The sequence below is a fragment of the Centruroides sculpturatus genome, unplaced genomic scaffold, assembly GCF_000671375.1.
Source record: "Centruroides sculpturatus isolate CEXI.00-Female unplaced genomic scaffold, Cexi_2.0 scaffold460, whole genome shotgun sequence".
Taxonomy (NCBI): domain Eukaryota; kingdom Metazoa; phylum Arthropoda; class Arachnida; order Scorpiones; family Buthidae; genus Centruroides; species Centruroides sculpturatus.
Window position 1 is genome coordinate 529,970 of NW_019384807.1, and position 19,487 is coordinate 549,456.

At 30.1% G+C, this 19,487-nt stretch overlaps 1 protein-coding gene and 1 pseudogene across 1 annotated transcript in view; both read right to left on the reverse strand.

The window, feature by feature from the left end:
* Window positions 1-219: 219 nt before the first annotated feature.
* Window positions 220-19,487, reverse strand: part of LOC111629694 — a 46,533-nt gene continuing 27,265 nt past the window's right edge. The window contains exons 4-5 of the mRNA XM_023373582.1: window positions 11,128-11,312; window positions 220-523 (exon numbers count right to left, since the gene is read on the reverse strand). Coding sequence (XP_023229350.1) covers window positions 307-523; window positions 11,128-11,312 — 402 coding nt within the window. The 3' untranslated portion in view covers window positions 220-306. The remainder of the gene's footprint in view (window positions 524-11,127; window positions 11,313-19,487) is intronic.
* LOC111629719 lies at window positions 10,898-11,058 on the reverse strand (annotated as a pseudogene).

Consider the following 19,487-nt stretch of genomic DNA (forward strand, 5'->3'; position numbering starts at 1 on the left):
AATATCTCCAAATTTTAATTAGTTATTTTATATACAATCTCTCTACACACCGGTGTTTAAATAAAATAAAATACTCCTCAAACCTTTAACCAGAGTGCTTCTATTTTTAGAATTGCAAACGTTTTCGTCGCCCCTACTGGGCTCTTCTTCNAAATATTCGGTATTCGGCCAAATAGTGAAAAATAGGCCGAATACCGAATAGTAACCAAATATTTGTTACATCACTACTATATATATATATTTAAAAATATAATTACAACTAATTAAAAATTCAGCTGTAATAAATTTAATTATGGAAAATTTATCTTACTGTTGCATTTTCTTTTTATGTTCTGCTTCTCTTGATAATCTCTCTTGTCTAACCTTCTGACGCCGCAGTTCAACGTTTTCTGCAGCTTTTTGGGCTGCACGTCTATTTGCTGCTTCTTGAAATGCTGTAACTTGATTTTGCCACTTTTCTAATGCTTTATCTAAATCTTGCTGATTTAATCGAACTTGCTTAATTTTTTCATTTAATTCCTCTCTACAAAAAAGTAGAACAAACTATTAGCCATTTGTATTAACAATTACTTAAATATACATGTTGGCTCAAAAGTCAGTAAATCATTGTACAGTATAGATTAAATTGCTATATTATTCAAATACTTTATTACTTACAAACTTTACAAAAATTGTATAAAACGAGATTCTTCCTGTTTTAATACACAAATTACAATGCCTTGACACATTAGTGCTTTGCATAAATCTATCATAAATTCTTCAAAAACATGGTTAACTGACTTTTAGCTTACCTTGTGTATTTGTGTATTGATAATCATTGTTGAAATACCTCTACACAACACTGTCTAGAAATATTTAGCATCCAAATACAACCAAATCTGGTATGGTGACATTACAGTATAGGCAGAAAACATTCATAAAAAAATTACTAGCAAAACTCATTACTATGATACTTTTGGTGCTGCAAGCAACAAAAAAGCAGTTTCCTTTGTATAATAACATGTATTTTAATCAAGTTCTGGATATAAAAGTAGTCACAATTGTTGAATATCATTCTTATCAGCTACTATGGCATCACTTTGCAGGAATATGCATTTCTTGTGAAGCTGTTTTGTGAAAACAATGGCAATACTGCAGCTAAACTTTGGAAGTTTTGCCATCATAAGAATTTATTCTGAAGACCATTGACTCCATAAACTCTTAGAAGAATGATCACTCAGTTTCAGAAACTGGATGCCTGGGAATTCAACCTGGTTGAAGACAAACTTATCACTTCACAAGTCATTGGAGATCTTACCATAGTTGAATAATCAATTAGTAAAGTAGGCTCTGGTAGTGAATGACAATAAACTCTGAATTCTTCACATCTGTAATTTTAAAATATCATATTTTAAGAAGTAAAGTTTAATTCTCTGTGTATGACCATCAAGATCATCCCTCAGCTAAAACTTTTTACATCAAAGTCTGTAGTGGGCAGATCTGGCTGCACTGTAGAAGCCTTGGTGCTCAAACACAAAAAACTAAACTTTATGAAGTTTTCTTATTTCAAGATATTTTTTGTCTCATACTTTAAATGTGATAAACATTTTAACTGAATACAAAGAGATAGATTATATAAGTTCATGTATAAAAACCTGGTACACAAGTATTTATATTAATCAGATCTGGAATCAAAACACAAATGACCTGAAACCACTTTATTTTTGTAACTAAAAATGAAACTCATAGTCTAGAAGCTTAAAAACTAAATCAAAATAAAACTAATACTTTTGTTCAGATTCTTTTTGATATTTTCTTGTTTTCTGGAATATATTTTCTGCAAACATACCAATTCAATATTTCTTTTATTTCATATAACTTGTGAATCAATCTGGTATTAAAAGTGATTATATTCAAATTCAATTAATAATATTTAACTCAATAGTATAATGGAAACATATCTATCCCATCAAAAATAGTTTTTCTTAAGTTAGTCATTAATTTTTAATTAATATTTTAAATAAACTAAACTGGATTTATAATTATTGTGATAAATACTTTAAATAAAAAATTTTGAATTTATTTACTTATATAGAAAGCTATTTCATAAATAAATTACATCTTCAAAATTTTGCATTATTTTTTGTCACTACACTAATTTGTTTTTGTAATTTTTAGATCTTTCTTTTTGTATTTTATCTTTAATTAATAAAAATAAACAAGAAGTGAAAAATGAATGTCAGGAAATATAAGCCTCTAACAAATTACAAAATATGAAAAGCATAATGTGTAATTCTATTTATTAGCAATGGCTTAAATTTTAGTTAATATTTCCATTTCATACAATTAAGTCTCAAAATAAATTACAGAATGAATAATACTTGTACAACAAATCATTTCAATAAAATGTAAATGCTTTAATACTTGTATGTTGTTTTCTTCAATATTTATATAGATTTCCATTATTGTAAATCTCAACCAAAAAAGAAAAAAAAATGATAATATGATAATCAACACATTTAATTATAATAATGGATCATAAATTCACTATTGCCTAATTGTGAATTCAAAATATAGATATATCTGTGTAATATATAATATTCTTTTTACAAATTTATAGTGTAATATTTTCAAAAACTTATTACCTTGTTTGACAATGATTAAAACTTATCTGGAAAAAAATATTTGTTATAAATCATTTTCAAGCTGAAAAAAAAAATTGTATTCCAGTACAGTAATCTTTAATTAAAATGGCCAAAGTATTACAATTAAAGAAAAAAATCATTTGTGTTTAAATGTCTGAAAAATTTCTGCTATTTACAATTGATTCCAGGTCTTGATGTGAACAAAAACTTATTAAATAGTGAAATATATAACAATATGATTAATTCATATACAAATAAATATAAAACAGAATACAGATTCTTATAACAAACTTCATAATCGTTATATTTAATATTACCAATAAACAACTTAAAAAATTCAAATAAAATTAGCAATTATTATAATAAATAATATCAATTAGTAAACAATGATGATGAACATTAAAATATAAATTTGTATCTGCAAATACTTAATTAGATAAAAATAATTAAAGAAACTGTTTTTGTTTTAAAGTAAACAAAATGTTTCAATTAACTTAAATAATAAAACTTGTCTATAAAACAATAAAGTAAAAATAAATTATTAATGTGTTATCATATCTTCAAGTAGTATTTTTTTTTTGTTTATTGCAGCTTTGTTTATCTTTAATAATTGTCAGAAATGAAGACTCAACCTATCAAATAATGTTTGCCAAGTAATTCTAGAAAAACTAAAATTATGATTAATAGTGATAAAAACAAAAGTTTAAAATATTAAGTTTTATAATACTATAAATCTAGTTTAATTATGTATATATAATACTCTATTAAAGAATAATTATGCTTAAACACTAAGGCAAATTGTGCACTGTGGGAACTTATGCTTAAACACTAAGTTCCCAAAGTGTGCACCATGGCACTCTAGGGTGCCACAGCTTCCTCATAGGAAAGTGTCACAAAATGTTATAAAATTTTTATAATGTTAGAATTTAATGTACTTGTTAGAATTTGTATAATGTACATGTTAGAATTTGACATAGGGTGCCATGGGAAAATCTGCATTTAGCAAGGGTGCCTAGAATCAAAAAAGTTTGAGAAAACCATTGCACTAAGGTAATACTAATATGAATGGTTAGTTTATTTACAATTTACTTCAATGATATTATTATATGTATAGTTCCTGTTGAACAGTTAAGTTCAGATATACAGTGGTGCCATGTACGTCAAACTTAATTTGTTCCAGGAGGCCAATCAAACTCTGAATTATTTGAAGTCTGAATCAATTTTCCCCCATTCAAAATAAAGGAAAGTGAATTAATCCATTCCAAGATCCTAAACAATACCAATTTCGATAAACTTAAACAGCAAATACACACAATTTAAGGTAATAACAACACAAGTAATGTCCCAATTAATAAATTAAAACATGAAAACAATAAATAAATACATAAATACTGTATAATAAAATGAAAATTATATTTACTGTATCTTAGTGAGGAGTAGTGATGTCCTGTCTCTTAAGGTCACTATGCAGTTTCTCACAAGTAATCCTTACAGATATGATATCACCAGCCAATTATTTCTCATTTATTCATACTAGGAGGTGATTTTTCATCTCTCAATAGCATGTGATCATCTGGAGATCAATTTTATCACTATAGAATGGATTTTAAGGTGCAAAATTATGGTTGGAAAAGGGAGAAAAGTTCTGAAAATGTATACAAAAAGATGAAAAAAGGTGTTGATGAAATGCATTTATTCAGATCTAAATTAGTTACATGAACATTCTTTGTCCAACGCTATAACAAATATCATAAATTAAACATATTTAGGAAGTAAACATGACATTTACTGGTTTTAACCAACTTGTTATATTGGATTACACACACCATTTCTATGTTTTCAAAAGTAAGTTGCTGCCACTTTGAGCTCAGGAGATTCTTGTATATGCAGAAACTCCACTCATCAACTGAAACCAATGGAGCATATCTTGTATGCAGTCAGAAAGGGAATTTAGTTGAAGTTGCAAAGGTTTCCACATCCGAATTGTTATCACTAATTGTTGCAAATCCATCAAGGTTGCACCTCACAGTCATCAACTTCTTCCATGTTCCTCTCTTCCATACCTTCTTCTTCCAAATTCTGAAACACATCAGGCAAATACTTGTAGCCATGTATTATGAAAAATTCCAACTCTATGTCTTTGTCATTGAACAATTGTTGAGCCTGCTTGATGGCTACTGCATCCTTTGAATCTAGGCCACATATGAAATATTTTGATTTTGTCAAAGTTTTTGCACAAGAAAACTGAGCATCTTATCCAAGTACCCCATCTGCTCATGACAGGGAATTGCGGAAGGTGGAGCTCAGTGACTTCTTGGTACAAAACTTGATGACTGTGGGCTTTTACAAGAATCTCTTTCAGAGTAGCAATGACATCATTTACCCTACTGTATTCCTCCCTGATATCTTCACAAACACAGTGTAGTCTGTGTGCAATATGTGTCACATGGTTAAGGTTCAGGTACTATACATGGCCTTCAGTTGTTGGAAAGCCAAAAGCATATAGCTTGCTTGATCACTCACCATAAGCCTGACTTTTTCATATTGCATGTTCCCTGGTCACAGCTTCATGCATGAATCATTGAATGAGTGCACTACTATGCATGCATTTGTCCTTTTGAAGCATAGGCTTCAGAAGACAAATGCACGCATAGTAATGCACCCATAGGCTTCACCCATTCACCAGATAATGGAAACACCAGCATATTCAATATATATCTTTGCAGCTCATCAGTAATTTCATCTAACATGAATTCCACTTCATGCTTGCCTACAACCTCTTTTATTTTCACAAAAAAATTCTCATAAATTGGCTTTATGTAATTTTCTCTAAGAGTGCTCTCCATCCATGTACTTCTTGAGGAATGGCTTGAATGCAGGATTGTTTACCTTGTGGACTGGAATTCCTGATTGAATTAATGCCATGGTAAGATCTGCATTGAACTCACTTGATGACTGTTGCTTTTCAGATCCTGAAGCAAAGGCACATATCAAGGTAGTTTGCTTAGATTTTGACTTGTGAAGTTCAGCATTCTTTGTATTATTGCTGTATCAGATGTGCTGGTTTATTCTGTTTCTTTGATGCTTCTCATATTGGAATTTTTACATCACAGATGGCATATTGAAGAATAAGACCATCAGTTTCAATGAACTTCATCTTGAATTTTGAAAATGCATACAACATTCCTTTCTTAACCATTGTTCACAATAAAAATATGCCAAAATATTTTTATTGTGAACAATGGGTTGTTATGTTCTCTTTTTCTGAGCCTTCTTTATATACTGGGTGCAGACCTCATAGAAAACTGGTGAATATAGCACTACTGTTTTGTCAAAGTTTGTTTTCTCTTGGAGGGTTTTGTTATATTATCTTAGGAATTATTGGGACTACAACAATTGCAAGTATGCCATTTTATAGCTCTCAATCTGTACTATAAATTAAAGAATAGGATTTTTATGTAGCTGCTCATGAAGAGTGAAAATAATTCATTTTATTTATTTATTTTTCTGTCCAATCTTTAAAAACACAGATAAAAGTGCTGAGTATCAAAGAGAAGGAAAAAGAGGAGAAATATGCTAATCTTATGAAAAGGTGCAACATAGTGTGTTCATTTTGCTTCATTTTATGCCCCAAAATATATATCTTCAACTATCCATATAAAAATAGCTATTTTTTTTGGAAAAGTGCTGCACCTTAAAATCCTCTCTCTAGTTAGAACACTTTTAGCCACAATTGCTTCTTTTATTGCTTCCTTGTTCTTAAGAATAGCACACACATTGAATTTGGCATCTTATACACGGCTCAATTTATTGCAAAGAATGAAAGCACACATTTACCACTTTAATGTTTCACAGCAAGTTCCTTTCACACCTCAATAATTGATACAACCACCTTCTTCTTAGGCTTCATTGCTTCCACACACTTCTTGGATGCCATGATTAATAGGTAAGGGTTATATATATACATATATAATAATATTTGGTTATATATATAACCAGCGCTTTTTTATCATAGAATGCAATGGAACGATGTTCCACCACCTTTTTTTCGATATATTTTAAAAGTTTTACGAAAATTTTTGAAAATTTGATGTTTGGTCCGCATTGAATCACTCTGTTGAGCATAGAAGATAGGCAACAAAATTATTAAGATGGTCCTGGTCCTGGTCCTGCTTGTGTGCCAAATCTTGTGTACAATGCATGTAATATATTTTTAGTAATGAGTTCAGCATTCCACCACTTTTCCCCCCCCAAAAAAAAAGCACTGTATATAACCAAATACACAAATATAAAGCAATAAAAGCACTGAAAACACACAAGCATAATACAAGAAATGCTTTCACAGGTGAGGGTGAGAGTAAGACACAACTTTGGTACATAACAGATGGTGTTTATGTAACACATAGAGTTCTTTTAATTTTAACATTAAAACTCTGGAACATTTGAAGTACCACTGTACTGTACATAGAAATTCTTTCACAAGTCTTTTCACAATATGAAATGTAAAACACAAGTCTTTTACATTTCATATTGTAATTACTGCAAAATAAAATAATGTTATACTTCAAAATATTTATATTCATACTATTTTACATTACATTTTGGTTTTTTTTTATGAATAAATTACACATTTCAATGTATAATAAGTATTCTTAACTTCATATATTTACCATATATTTTATTTATATTTATATTATTGTTTCTTTTATTACATAGTTAACAGCATGATTAATATTGAACATATGCTTCAGTTTGATTATTTGCAATATAAAAAAACCTTGTAAATATATGTTTTATATTCTTAAATTTTTTATAATTGCATGTTTCTTTGTTGTTTTTAGTGTTTTTCTTTTATTTTGTATATTGTTGGTTTGGGATTTAACGTTGATACAACGGAAAGGAAATCTGTTGTCCTATTGTAAATAAAATAAAATTAAAAAAATAATAAATTTATTCTCTTAATAATTTTGAAATTTTTTATTACTTTTTTCATGAAATTATCTAAAAGATGCAATAAAACAATATTAATTCTAATGAACAGATGTTAAATGGAATCAGACAAAAATTATTTAATTATGAACTTTCAAACCCAATTTTTGACAGATCTAGTGAAATAAGAGAAACAATTAAAGATACATAGAAATTACTGTTTTCTTGGAGATATGTATGTATAAATATTTTATTTTTAGCTTTTGCAACTAATGTAAATGAGCTATTTAGTTTTATTTACAAGGAGTTAGCTATAACAACAAAAAAGTTAACTTTTAGTTTTAGTTTAGTTATGTTTGCATATTACTTTGAACATAAATAAAAATTCAATATTTCAAACAACAATTTGTGGTTTGGAAAAGTGTTATGATTTTGAAAGTTAATTTTTTTTTCTATTTGTATTATATTTTTAATTCAAAAAACTTTTAAAAAGTTACAACTTGAAACATATATTTAATTAAAGAAGTAATCCTGGTTTTATGGCATTTTGTTTAATTTATATATCAACAAGAGGAATTTATTTATTGTTAATACATATTTTAATCTATTTTTACTTGTTAATCTGTCTCTTAGAAGCTTAAAATTTCTGGAGCCACAGTATTTCATGTCATCTCAGTGAAATATTGGAAATAGTTTTCAACTAGCAATAATTGCACCTCAGATAAACCTCACTGACTATGTGACTATGATATCACCTCTGTGAAAAGCATTAGCTATTTTAATAATCATCATCATTTTATTTAAAAAAAAAATATTAGAATATCAAAATGACACCCACGCACTTCTCTTGATTATTTCATCTCTTTTTAGTAAGTATTGCTTCCTTCTTTGTTCAAACCGTTCTTCTTTTATTTGCAATGATCGTAGTTTTTGAGCCAAATCATATCGTGAAAAATGTTCTATTTCAATCTGATCTTTACCATCATGATCTTTCTTATCTAATTCATTACTTGCCTCTTCTATCTGGTAATACAGAAATCAGAATTATTTTAAATCAAATTTCATTAAACATTACTGGTTTAAAGTGTCTTATTGAAATTATTCAAAATTTAGTTTAAATATAATCATTATTAAAAAGAAAATGAAATGACCAAAATCCAAAATTATACTATAAATTCAATATTTCTGACTTGTGTTCCAGTATTATAAATGATATTCTACATATATTATATAAAACAAAGAAAATTTTTAAAAATTTATACCGATATATTGTATAATCAAATGATTTCATTGTTTGTATATATAAAGTTCCCTATGTTTTAAATTTTAGTGTAACTTGTGAAAACTGTTCATATATACAGGTAGCCCTCAGTTTACACTGCAGTTCCATTCCTACAAAAGCTGGCACAAATCAAATTGGTGTAAAATGAACCCACATTTACAGTGAGATATAGGGTTAGATTCTACATAAGTAAAAAATAAGCAAATAATTTTGTTTATTAATACAATATAATGCAAAATACATATAAATTTAATTTTTAAAATGTATTTTATCATAAAATAAAGTGAAATGTTTTTATTAAAAAATTTTAGTTTCAGATCTCTTACATTTTTCGGAAAAAGTATCCATCTTTAATTGTTTATACAGTAGAGCGTCATTTATCTGAAAGTCAGTTATCTGAAATGTCGGTTATCCGAAAGAATTCCAGTCAGCAAATTTAAATTTTCGCTAGTGCTGTGGCGCTGCAATCTTTGGCTATATCTTAGGCTACTCCAATATTTTTTATGTTTGTGTGTGTTTTAGCTGGCAGCACTGTCACTTTTGTGTGGTGTTTTTTTGAGGATTGTGTCATGCTGAATCGAACGTTTTTGCTACTAGATAACTTCTAAAGTATAATTTTTTTTGTTTTTATATTTTTCACTATATTTATTTTGTTTGTAAAAAATAAAGGAATAATTTTTAACGATACAATAGCCAAGATTATTATTTTAAAAAGTTTACGTTAGGCTTAACATCGACGAAAATTCAACGCAAAGCAACACGCAACGGAGAAAAATTTCAACACGGGATAGGTTAATGTATTTTTTCGTACATAATCGGTTATCCGAAAAATAAGTTATCCAAACAACCCCAGTCCCCAATTGATTCGGATAAATGACGCTCTACTGTATTTTTGTTTTCTTTCATTAAGAATTTCGAAATATGATCAAATGGATATGATGATGCTCCTTTTTACATTTGCACTTCGCTCCCAATCATTGTCTAACTCACAAAGTTCATCCATCAAACTTTCCATAGTTGAAAGGATACGCTTTAGATTGACTGTTTTCATAATTCTTGGAGTTTCTTCTTTGTCATTCTTCTGTAGCTCTATGTCGAGTCCGCAGCTCATTCAAATCTAACAGTTTGTGAAACATTCTCTATTGGTCTAAATCTGACCAATAGAGAATGACCAATAGAGAATCCCAACAAGCCACAATTCTACCACAACACATGGTGTCGTAGTGGACTCGTGCCTCACTAGGATTGGTCAAATCTGGGAAAAATCTAGTCAAATCTAGCATAGGGAAAAATCGGGGAATTACATAGTGAAACGGTAAATTGTGCAGCAGCATTATTGTGAATCAGCATTAATTGAACTGGCATAAACCAAGGGCTACCTGTATTTATACGAGGTGTATAGTTTCAAAAACAGCACACACCACTTTTTCTGAACATAAGAGCTGTGAATGTGGCTGATTTTAAAACTAATCTGCAAATTTTTATCTCATTTTTAATCCCTTCCTGCTGTTTTTGGCTAGATTTGAAAATTATAATAATCAACATTGAAAAGAGCAGAAAAATAAATAAAATTTAGTGCTTAGTTAATTCCTTTAAAAGACTGACTAAGCCACTTTTGGAACTATGCACCTCATATATATATACTAAATTATTGATATATTGGTTCAATAAAAAATTTAAATGTTTCCTCACATTTGAGATATTAATTTCTAGGACATAATGAAATATATGATAATCCTACTTCATTACAAATAAGATAAAATACCATAATTTAATGTGGAAATCTTATGGTTTATCTGTGTTTAAAAAGCAATTTGAAAATGATAGTTCATGTTATCTGCTGATTTTAACATGCAATTATGAACTTATCAAACAGTTTCTTTTGTCAAAAGTCATAGAACAACTTTAGAAATACAAAAACTCCACTGCATGCCACAGACATAACTANTTTAACATGCAATTATGAACTTATCAAACAGTTTCTTTTGTCAAAAGTCATAGAGCAACTTTAGAAATACAAAAACTCCACTGCATGCCACAGACATAACTATCTACCATTGCAATTTTTCCCAAATTTACTGAAGGTGCATATACTGCAGTGTTTCTCAACGGGGGCGATATCGCCCCCATTGAAATATTGGAAATAGTTTTCAACTAGCAATAATTGCACCTCAGATAAACCTCACTGACTATGTGACTATGATATCACCTCTGTGCAAAGCATTAGGTATTTTAATAATCATCATCATTTTATTTTAAAAAAAAATATTAGAATATCAAAATGACACCCACGCACTTCTCTTGATTATTTCATCTCTTTTTAGTAAGTATTGCTTCCTTCTTTGTTCAAACCGTTCTTCTTTTATTTGCAATGATCGTAGTTTTTGAGCCAAATCATATCGTGAAAAATGTTCTATTTCAATCTGATCTTTACCATCATGATCTTTCTTATCTAATTCATTACTTGCCTCTTCTATCTGGTAATACAGAAATCAGAATTATTTTAAATCAAATTTCATTAAACATTACTGGTTTAAAGTGTCTTATTGAAATTATTCAAAATTTAGTTTAAATATAATCATTATTAAAAAGAAAATGAAATGACCAAAATCCAAAATTATACTATAAATTCAATATTTCTGACTTGTGTTCCAGTATTATAAATGATATTCTACATATATTATATAAAACAAAGAAAATTTTTAAAAATTTATACCGATATATTGTATAATCAAATGATTTCATTGTTTGTATATATAAAGTTCCCTATGTTTTAAATTTTAGTGTAACTTGTGAAAACTGTTCATATATACAGGTAGCCCTCAGTTTACACTGCAGTTCCATTCCTACAAAAGCTGGCACAAATCAAATTGGTGTAAAATGAACCCACATTTACAGTGAGATATAGGGTTAGATTCTACATAAGTAAAAAATAAGCAAATAATTTTGTTTATTAATACAATATAATGCAAAATACATATAAATTTAATTTTTAAAATGTATTTTATCATAAAATAAAGTGAAATGTTTTTATTAAAAAATTTTAGTTTCAGATCTCTTACATTTTTCGGAAAAAGTATCCATCTTTAATTGTTTATACAGTAGAGCGTCATTTATCTGAAAGTCAGTTATCTGAAATGTCGGTTATCCGAAAGAATTCCAGTCAGCAAATTTAAATTTTCGCTAGTGCTGTGGCGCTGCAATCTTTGGCTATATCTTAGGCTACTCCAATATTTTTTATGTTTGTGTGTGTTTTAGCTGGCAGCACTGTCACTTTTGTGTGGTGTTTTTTTGAGGATTGTGTCATGCTGAATCGAACGTTTTTGCTACTAGATAACTTCTAAAGTATAATTTTTTTTGTTTTTATATTTTTCACTATATTTATTTTGTTTGTAAAAAATAAAGGAATAATTTTTAACGATACAATAGCCAAGATTATTATTTTAAAAAGTTTACGTTAGGCTTAACATCGACGAAAATTCAACGCGAAGCGACACGCAACGGAGAAAAATTTCAACACGGGATAGGTTAATGTATTTTTTCGTACATAATCGGTTATCCGAAAAATAAGTTATCCAAACAACCCCAGTCCCCAATTGATTCGGATAAATGACGCTCTACTGTATTTTTGTTTTCTTTCATTAAGAATTTCGAAATATGATCAAATGGATATGATGATGCTCCTTTTTACATTTGCACTTCGCTCCCAATCATTGTCTAACTCACAAAGTTCATCCATCAAACTTTCCATAGTTGAAAGGATACGCTTTAGATTGACTGTTTTCATAATTCTTGGAGTTTCTTCTTTGTCATTCTTCTGTAGCTCTATGTCGAGTCCGCAGCTCATTCAAATCTAACAGTTTGTGGAACATTCTCTATTGGTCTAAATCTGACCAATAGAGAATGACCAATAGAGAATCCCAACAAGCCACAATTCTACCACAACACATGGTGTCGTAGTGGACTCGTGCCTCACTAGGATTGGTCAAATCTGGGCAAAATCTAGTCAAATCTAGCATAGGGAAAAATCGGGGAATTACATAGTGAAACGGTAAATTGTGCAGCGGCATTATTGTGAATCAGCATTAATTGAACTGGCATAAACCAAGGGCTACCTGTATTTATACGAGGTGTATAGTTTCAAAAACAGCACACACCACTTTTTCTGAACATAAGAGCTGTGAATGTGGCTGATTTTAAAACTAATCTGCAAATTTTTATCTCATTTTTAATCCCTTCCTGCTGTTTTTGGCTAGATTTGAAAATTATAATAATCAACATTGAAAAGAGCAGAAAAATAAATAAAATTTAGTGCTTAGTTAATTCCTTTAAAAGACTGACTAAGCCACTTTTGGAACTATGCACCTCATATATATATATACTAAATTATTGATATATTGGTTCAATAAAAAATTTAAATGTTTCCTCACATTTGAGATATTAATTTCTAGGACATAATGAAATATATGATAATCCTACTTCATTACAAATAAGATAAAATACCATAATTTAATGTGGAAATCTTATGGTTTATCTGTGTTTAAAAAGCAATTTGAAAATGATAGTTCATGTTATCTGCTGATTTTAACATGCAATTATGAACTTATCAAACAGTTTCTTTTGTCAAAAGTCATAGAGCAACTTTAGAAATACAAAAACTCCACTGCATGCCACAGACATAACTATCTACCATTGCAATTTTTCCCAAATTTACTGAAGGTGCATATACTGCAGTGTTTCTCAACGGGGGCGATATCGCCCCCATGTGGGCGTTTTTCCATGCTGAGGGGCGATTAGTAACAATTTATATTTTGGGGGTGAAAAACAATTTTCTGGGTGATATAGTAAAACATTATATTAAGAATAATTAAATATTTTATTTGTTATATCGTACAAAAATTAAACAAATAACATTATACTAGTCACTAATCTATTCAATGCAGTATGAATTTGGTGTTAGTCTTGGTCCTCGGCATCAGAATTTTGAAGTGAAAGGGGAGATAATAGGTAACAGTTTTATTGAAGGAGCGATACTACGTTGAAGGGGGCAATGATTCGTTAGAGGTTGAGAAACACTGATATACTGTATGAGGGTTGTTAAGAAAGTTTTTGTTTGTGCCAATTATTTTAAGACCACCTTTTAATGTAAGCAAAAACCATAATATACATATGAAAAAGCATATATTGAACTATTTTTCAACAGTCTCCCAAGTTATCCAGAAACTTCTTCCAATATGGCACCAATTTTTGTAAATCAGTGCAAAAGAAATTGGATGATTGCCAATGCAGCCACTCATGCAATGCTTTTTTTCAGACCATATTCATCAAAATGTCACCCCAAGATTATCTTTGAGAGGGCCAAAAACATGATTGTCAGTAAGAGCCAAATTGGGAATAAGGTAAATGACAAAGTATTGGTCCAAGACCAAGAAGCCCGCATGTCAGCAATGATGGCAGCTGTATGCACATAGGAATTGTCATGGAGGTGGATAATCTTGTCAAGAGGCACATCAGGTTACTTTCTTTGTATTGTTGTCCTCAGACATTTCAAAATTTCTTTGTTCTGATCAGCATTGACTGTCTTTCCTGCTGAAAAAAATTCTGCTAGAAGCATCCCTTCAGAATTCCAAAAGATGGTAAGCATCACATTTTTTATGGAGAAAAGTGTTTTGAACTTTTTTGACATAGGAGACATGTGCTTCCAGACCATGCTTTAATGCTTAGTTTCAGGTGTATAAAGACAGATTATGGACTTACCATTTGTCACAATGCCATTAAGAAACCTCTCTCCTTCCTTACAGTAATGCTACAAATTTTCAAGGCAGCAGGCCGATAAATACCCTTGTTGTCATTGGTCAGTATTTTTGAGATTCACCTGAAGGATACTTTGTGGTAATGAAGAGTTTTAGTTACAATGTTATGGATGGTAAAACATTAATATTCACTTCTTCCAATATGTCACAGATGGTAACATGATGTCTTAATAATTGCAGACATGACAAAACATGATTGCATAAACAAGAGCAATCATGTCTGGATTTGCTGAGCTGCATGGCAAACTAGATTGGTCTTTAGCACAAACACTTTTCTGACAATCTAAAAATTGTTATCACCACTACTGTACAGCTCTGAGTGAGAAAGTGTCCTCATCATATGTAGACAGCATTTTCTTGTGAATTTCAGTGAAATTTTGACCTTCAGACTGCAGAAATCTGATAACTCCTTACTGTTCCTTCATTGTGAATGATTCCAAGATAGCTCCAAGTCTGTTGATGAATGCCACAAAATATCAGTCCAACATAGGCAGCTTCCTTTGTTGGACTGATATTTTGTGGCATTCATCAACAGACAACTTACACCATCTAGTTTGAAAAATAGTGAAAAGTATGTTCGTTTTTATGTATATTTGGTTTTTTACCTGTGGTCAAACTTGTGAATGAAAAATCAGTACAAAGACTTTCTTAACAGGCCTTGTACACATGCTTTGTATTTAGTTCTCTCCCATTCATTTTGTGTCATCTATACTTTAATTTATATTATTAGACACCGTTATTTGAAGTTTATTGTGAAAGCTGATAAATTTCCAGAAATTGATTTTGCTTCTGTATGTAATGACTTCATTTCAGAAAACTACTTAGAAACTGTCAATTTTATTGTATATTGCAATGTACATAACCAAAAATAAACCTTCCAAAAAGTAATTTCTAATGATCAGTTGGTCACCAGTGGCCAAGTGGTTCCATTCCCTGAACACTAGGATTTCAGTTGTGGGTTTGTGCCTTGCCAGAATGGACTGGCCACATGGAGTTTTCAGGTTTACTCCATATCTGTAACACCTGAATAGGGGCCAGTTACCCTTAAAAAGACCTCCCAGAAGGCATTCCCATAGCCAGATCGCCCAAGTGTTGTGTTGCAATAACTTAACCATACCAAACCTAATGATCAGTGTATGAATTCCTTATAACTCTTGCTGTCTGTGTCCAATCCAAGTGAAATTTTGCTTATATACTCTTTATTGAGTTCTGTAATATGCTTCTTGTCTAGTCTTGTATTCAATTTTACAAGCTCTATGACAGTTTTTCTTTTCCACTGGTCTAGTGGAAAAGAAAACCTATCACACCTTCAATTAGAAACAGGACAATCTTTAGAAAAATCATCACATTTTTATTTCTCTAGGAAATAAAAATGTGATGATTTTCAAAATTTTAATTAATAAATTTGCAGTAATTCTAACACAAATTATTATTGTATTTATTTTCAGGCACTTGGCAATTTTTATCATCAAATTTTTTATTTAGTTGATTCAACTATTTATTCAACTATTCAACTATTTATTTAGTTGATAAACTAAATAAAAAATTTGATGATAAAAATTGCCAAGTGCCTGAAAATAAATACAATAATAATTTGTGTTTGAATTACTACTAATAACTACTAGCACGGTTTCAAAGTACCATAATAAATTTGCATTTGCCTATTCATATGTTCCACACCATAGCAGCTAACATGCCTGAATTATTAATAAGACTTTTTAAAATTTAATACAATAGACAGATAGGCAATTCTTCTATTTTGTTTATTCATTTACTTTTTTCAAGTGAAATTACTAATATAAAAGATATCATCTATGTGTGCATGTGAAAATTCCTTACAACTGCTGCAATTTTTGTCCAATCCACATGAAATTTTGGTTATATTTGTTTTATATTCTGACAGAAAGTATTAGCTATTACTACTACTATAGTATTCACAATATTAGCTACTACTGTATAGGCTACTTATTTTGTGAAAATATTAGCTATAGAATAAATGTTTTATTGATTTCAGATTGGTGATTGCACTTATGTTGCAGTGACATCAGTGACCACATTTGACGAGGGAATTTCCCTTAAGTTGCATTTTTAAATATTTTTGGCAAATGGCATATTTTAAACATATTTCATTAAATTTAAAATTTAAACTTGAAAAAGAGTTAGCCTCATCATGTCACTTCTATAACAAATTTTTAAAAAATCTTTCCATAGTGACCATGTAACATTCTATTATCCAATTGAAAGTAATGACCTAATAAGCCCATTATTTAAAAAACATTATCACTCATCTAACTAATGTACATACAACTTATCTTTGTTTTATCAATGTGGAATTAAGAAATGGCTTTATCAAGGGCTGCAGAAACATAATCACAATGTCAATCATCAAAACAATATTAAGGTGTCTATTACTAAAAGAAGACCGTAAGGAAATCTTTTAAAAGACAATGTGTTTACTCAGAATGTAGTGTATAAAGTAATTTTATAAAGAAAGATTTTAATATTATATTAAAGGCCTAAATCTGTTTGTGTGTGTATAAATAAATTCTCTATAACTCCTACTTTTTTTGTCCACTCAAGTGAAATTTTGTTTTGTTGCTCTTTGTGTTACAACAGATAATATAAACTACTTAATTTGTAGAAAAATTAACAATTCTTGAATTTCTTGAAATCTTTACTTTCCTCAATTCTTCAATCTCTACTTTCTCATAAAAAGTATTCCGTCATGATTGACAGGGAAATTTCTAGTAGAACAAATATTAAAATAGGGAATGGCTACTGAGCAAAAGTCCCACTGAAAAATTCCCAATTTCCTACTGTTTCAGTCCATCATTATCAACAATATACAAAATACATATATTGAAAACATTAGTAAATACTCAGAACTTTCCAATGAAATAAACCACTTATAGAGAATGGATAAAATACTTATTGTGTTTGCAGTTCTTCACAGATGCCATATTATATACACTACACAAAATTTTAAAAGCATTAGGTCTAAACAATTGCACATACATCACATTATAGAAAACTACCATACTAAATACATCACATAGGAAATTCTTAAATATAGATACATACAGCATAATCACAGTAACAATTTTCTGTAGCTATCTAGGCCATGACCTTGGTCTGATGTAGCACTAGTTACCAGTATTAACCGACTAGGATATACAACCCAAATTACATAATAATAAAACTTAATTACTAAATTATTACTTCAATAGTAAGTTTAAAAATAAGAACTGATATAAAATATAAAAATATAATAAATCATCCAACACCTGATGCTGAGAAAAACGTTTATTTAAAGAAACATTAACATTTTCGACCTAATATGATAGGTCATTTTCAGATACAAGTATTTTCAAATGTATTTAACTTAATATTTAAACATCAGAACATTCGAATACTGATTGTCTTCCAATCAAGCTCTTGTCAACATCGAGCTTGAAGCTATAAGTGCAGAGGTAAGTGTGGTGGGTACACTAGATCTAAGTACAGGTACATCCTTAGAAAGGTTAAAGGATCTCTATTTCCTGACACAACTTTACAGGCCTCGGAAGAATGTACGATAATCCAGCCGCCATTACCATTCTGTGGCCATATTACCGGCCACGTTTACCGTATTTTTAGGCAGCATGCACTCTTCCTGCCAGTGTCGCCGCGGCCAAACCTTAGAAGAGTGTTATGCAATGACAGGGATCCTTTGTCTGTGCTAGAGCGGTCTGGAGTGTACTCCATCCCATTGGAAAGTACAACATCTGGTACTCATACCCAGTATATCAGAGCAACATCCAGAATGTTGTCTTGCTGCATCTCCAAACACAAACAATCTATTAGTATGGGTAGATGCGACACTGAGTTGGCAAGATTGGTGTTGCAACACCAATACACTCCGAGGTGGGACCAGGTGGGGATACTCAAACAGTGTGATAGCAGAAACATCTTGTATATATGGGAGGTGCTGTTTATCAGCGTGCTAAATCCATGCAACACCCCCACGCTGGATGTGCCTTCCTTGTGAGTCAACTTATACAACAGATTAAAACAATGTTGCTAGCTCCACATTCTCGCAGAATAATCTATTGCTCATGTGCGTTGGCACCGAGCGCACATCTTTTAAATTCTCCATTTTAGTTCTATTTCAATTTTATTCCAATGTTATTCCAATGCTGGTTTGCCGTTGCTGTAATTTAAATTTGAAGGATATTAACTGTTCTTTTAACCTGAAGAAGACGAAAATAGTTTCGTTGAAAGCGCTTGTTGTTTGTAGCAATAGATGTTGGTTATTAACGCCTAGATGATAATTTTCTCAACTTTGCTTATCCAATATTCGGCGTGAAGTCCAATAATATTTTTTCACTTTCGAATACTTTTACATTAAAGTCAAAATACTGGATAAAATGACAAATAAATAATAAAACAAAACAAATATACTAAACAAACTAATACAATAATGATGTAAATAATATACTAAAATAAAAATAAAATAAAATAAATACAAAAAATGCCACTAAGTGTAAGGGCACGTGCAGACTAAGAATTTTTGCGTTTTAGTTTTTCTTTTACGTAGAACTTCCATGCAGAAGCTAGTGCCTCTGCATCCCTGGTGTTAATACAACCATCTTTTAATTTACTTTTATATACAGTGTAACCCCAGTATACAACCTTAATCAGTTCCTGATGTTTGGACATACAGTCGACCCCCTATAATTACGATTCCTATAAAACTACGAAAAAATATAAGTATTTTGGAAATGTTGAGTCGGATTAGTGTAGAATCGATTAATTTTATGGAAGAAAACCTTTCAATCAGCCGTAGTCCGTAAACTTGAC